We start from the raw sequence: 4,468 nt of genomic DNA on the forward strand, positions 1-4,468 counted from the left end.
AAAGAAAGAAAGAAAGAAAGAAAGAAAGAAAGAAAGAAAGAAAGAAAGAAAGAAAGAAAGAAAGAAAGAAAGACCCAAAATGCATTTGGAGTGTTCCAACTTCATATTCAAAGGAGAAAGTCGAAGTCTTTAGGCTGTACAGCAAAAACCTGACCAAGGCTCAGAACCATGAGCCACAAAGCTGCTCCATCCTTGTTTGCTTTCCTTCTTTTCAAGTACACATGTGTGTTTGCTGTTGCATATATACATCTGTGTGTAGGTGGGTGACACAGAACACCTTCAGGAATCCTCCCTCAAGCTCCCCTCAAACTTTTTCTTTTAAGACAGGGTCTTCCACTGGCAAGACCTCACGGAGTAGGCCTGGCTGGCTGGCCAGCAAAGTCCTGGGCTCCATTCATTTATAACTAGACAGCTGTGGGGTCATAAATGAGTGTTACCATATCAGGTGTTTCTGGGTGCGTTCTTAGAATCAAACCCATATTTTCACACCTACAAGGCAAGTATTGTATCATCTGTGCTATCTCCCCAGCCACAATCTGCTTTCCCACAAATAAAGAGATCTCCTGGAACTACTGACTTCCCTGTCATTCCAGATCTGCATCAAGTACAGAAGGCTAGGCAATAGAGAAAGAATTCAAACTAAATCTCACTACTGCTTCTACTGCTTTGGTCAATAGCATTCTTATCAAAACAAAAAGCAGGTGTTCACTGGTAGCCTTCCAATGGTAGGTACGCATAAATACACAGTCAGTCCCCTGGAAAAGGTGCTGGAGGCAGAGCACAAGAGACAGAGACGCTCACCTGTGTCAGGTGTGGCTCTTACCCGACACACCTGGGCAGGGAAAATTGCCATAGCCATGGCTGGCCCCACTCTCAAGGTCTTAGCCAGGATCCTAGAGCTATGCCCATCGAGAGCCACGCCCAGTGAGCTCACCTCCTGAGGCTGTCTGACATAAGCCCTATTGGTATCCACCAAACTAAGAGCTGATCTTTATCTGCCTTCCAGGTGGCCACAGCCTCTGAGAGAGAGAGAGAGAGAGAGAGAGAGAGAGAGAGAGAGAGAGAGAGAGAGAGAGAGAGAGAGAGAGAGAGAGAGAGAGAGAGAGAGAGAGAGAGAGAGAGAGAGAGAGAGAGAGAGAGAGATCTGGGGGAAAGCCTCCAAGGATGCTGAGGAAGCTGTAGGAACCAAGCTTGTGGCTGATAAACTGACTTTCAGTACCAAGCTGTGCCCTGTACCTACCCTGGGAGGCTGCCTCCTCTCCCAGCCACTGAGGAAGGCTGATAAGAGCAATGGGGACAGTGATCACTCCTGAGAAGGGACAGGACAATCAGTCACTCTGTAAGGATTTCCTGAACTCTTACAATGTTCCAAGAATTTTACTGGCATCAGTTATTGAGAAAAAGGCCAATAATCTATTATCTATCTATCCATCTATCCATCTATCTATCTATCTATCATCTATCTATCCATTCATTATCTATCTACCTATCTATCTATCTATAATCTATCTACCTATCATCTATCACGTATCTGTTATCTATCTATCATCTATCTATTATCTATCTATCTATCTATCTACCTACCTACCTATCAATCTATCATCTGTCTACCAACTACCTATCCACCCATGTTAGCCCTCATTCTTCTACGTTGACAATTTTACCTAAACTTGTTTGCAAGCCCCAAGTCAATCCCCACAGCTCTTTTGCAGGCATCCTGTGTACAGGGCGCACTAAAGTCCTCGGGCTCTAAATCAGGCATATATCTGGTTCTTTGGCTGGGTTGTCAGGCTGGAAATAAGCAGCCCTAATCTGTTTGCTTGTGTCCTTCTTGCTAAAAATCTGCCATTTAAAATGGCTCCACACACCAGTCAGAAGTCCTATATACTGTCCTCGAGTGTAAGAAGATGGTGATAAGCCTTCAGGAGAAAATGTGTGTTATATAAACTTCATTCATACATAAGCCAAAGTGCCATTGGTCTCTGAGTTTGAGGTTTGAGGGACTCTGAAGAATAGAAAGTCTTTCCAGAGCTTTCATATATAGTGGGAAACTGGCTTGCCACATTTTATACAGAATAGAAAAAGCAAGAAGGGCTTTTGCTGAACTGGAGCACGTCTCACCTAAAAAGCCAGCTTTTCCAAGAGCTGTTATGAGAGAAGAGTGAGGAGTAGTAAGCAATGCCCTTATAAATCTAGAGAAAGTGTGAGCTGGGCCAGACAAGCCAAGCACTCTCCCATCAACCACCAGCCTCCCTTGGACACTCTCCCATCAACCACCAGCCTCCATTGGACACTCTCCCATCAACCACCAGCCTCCCTCGGGCACGCACCTGAGGGTTGTGTGGGTTCCCGGTACTCTCCGCTGCTGATCTGCCGGATGAGGTTTTTGTGATCGAAGCCATCGAAGGGCATCGTTCCATAAATGAGAGTGTAAAGCAAGACACCCAGGGCCCAGCTGTCCACCTGGAGCAGAGAGATGGGACACATAGGAGATAGTATATGGACCCCAGATGCTCTCCAGCATCCCTGTGCGTAAGCATCTACCCAGAGCACTCCCGGGAGCCTGAACCTGGAAAGCAGATCCCTACCACAGCCTGACAATGAACAACTCTAGTCCACCCTGTTTCAGAGCACTCTCAAGTGCTTACAGCCCAGGGTCCTCCTCATAATGATTCCTAGAGGCAGGTAGGGTTTAGATTACTTCCAGCTCAATTTGAAAAATGAGAATAGAATAGAATAGAATAGAATAGAATAGAATAGAATAGAATAGAATAGAATAGAATAGAATAGAATAGAATAGAATAGAATAGGAGAGACAGACAGAGACAGAGACACAAGACCACTAAATCTCTTCCCCAGAAAAGCCCTTTCTAGGAAATGGAGTTTGGCAAAGCTGGGACACAGGGTCTCTCGTGGCTAACACAAGAATCAGCTCCTCCCTTCACCTCCTCAGAGGGCTCATGGGTTCCAAAGTCAAATCCTACCAGAGCTGGGCAGATAAGAATGACAAAGACAAAGACAAAAAAATCTTGGGGTGTAAGTGAGGAAAGTTGGGGACAGAGACAAACTGTAGCGTGCATTCGCCTACATTAGGCAAGCAATTTCTTTATGGCTTGTATCGTACAGTACAAGTGCTGCCCCAGTGCTGCCCGAGGCTTTGGCTTTTGCAGAGAAGTCTGAAATATGACTTGTCTGTGGAATCTCTCAGCTATTAGACATCTGCTCAGTTTTTTAAAATGGAGATAAATGAGGCCAAATAAAACATGTTTGCTGAGCAGATCTGAATGCCAGCATGCAGCCCCAGATACTAACCACCTAAGACCAAAGTGGCATTCGATGACAAATTTATAGGGCGGATTTTAACATTTTTCCAAGTTGATCTCTATGCTCTATGCTTATATTTTATTGTTTGGAGGCCTTCTCTTTACTGTAATTGTTAGTGATTCTGGGCACTCTTCCCTTTATCCCAGCCCTGCCACCAAAACACTCAGATGGATAAAAATTTGGGAGAAAACTTTTCTACCCACCAAGCAGTTGCTATTCAAAGGAGAAGGGTGGATGAGCCCCTGGAAGGGGGTTCTTATAAGAGAGCAATTCCTAACTCATAGTTAGACAGATGCTGCAATGGCTAGGTTTTTTGTTTTGTTATGTTTTGTTTTGTTTTGTTCTTGTTTGTTTTTTGTTTTGTTTTGGTTTGGTTTGGTTTTGTCAATTTGATACAAGGTATGGTCACCCAGAAAGAGGGAACTTCAAGTCAGAAAAAAGTTTCCATCAGATTGGCCTATAGACCACTCTATGGGCATTTTCCTGGTTAAAGTAACATGGAGGGTTTGACCACTGGCAACAGTGCCAAGCCTTGAAAGGCGTCCCAGGGTTATATAAGGACTCAGGCTAAGTGAACCCAAGCCTTCCAGAGCAATTCAGTAAACAGTGTTCTTCCATGGTCTCTGATTCAGTGCCTGCCTCCCGGTTCCTGCCTTGAGATCCTGCTCTGAATTCCCCTCTAGGTAGACTGTAGGCTGTAAGCTGAAATAAACTTTTTGCTTTCCCAGGCTGCTTTTGACCATGGTGTTCATTATAAACATAATATATTTACATATATTGCCATATAAAATGAACTAGGACAGACGCATATCTTACAGCGACCATGAAAGCTCTCTAAGGCAGGTAAAGGAACTCACATCTCATAAAAGAGAAGATGCCATAAAAATTTATTTTCTTAAATATAAACACTACCACAAACATGGGCAAAAGAGATAAGAGTTTCATTTATTCTGTTTATTTTGATACAATAGGGAAAAATTAAGTGTCTAGAGCCAGGGAAGTTATTAAAAATATAATAGTATATACATAAAAGCAAGATTTGGGTGGCCATTGCAAATCCTACATTAACAACAAATTTGGATCACAAAATAATTATCAACTGACAAAAGGCCAGTGTGTGTGTGTGTGTGTGTGTGTGTGTGTG

At 43.6% G+C, this 4,468-nt stretch overlaps 1 protein-coding gene across 1 annotated transcript in view; it reads right to left on the reverse strand.

Moving 5' to 3' along the window:
* Nuak1 (NUAK family kinase 1) overlaps nt 1–4,468 on the reverse strand; it is a 70,724-nt gene that overhangs the window by 4,698 nt on the left and 61,558 nt on the right. Inside the window, exon 6 of the mRNA XM_021174448.2 lies at nt 2,331–2,463. Coding sequence (XP_021030107.1) covers nt 2,331–2,463 — 133 coding nt within the window. The remainder of the gene's footprint in view (nt 1–2,330; nt 2,464–4,468) is intronic.

The sequence above is a fragment of the Mus caroli genome, chromosome 10 (genome assembly GCF_900094665.2).
Source record: "Mus caroli chromosome 10, CAROLI_EIJ_v1.1, whole genome shotgun sequence".
Classification (NCBI taxonomy): domain Eukaryota; kingdom Metazoa; phylum Chordata; class Mammalia; order Rodentia; family Muridae; genus Mus; species Mus caroli.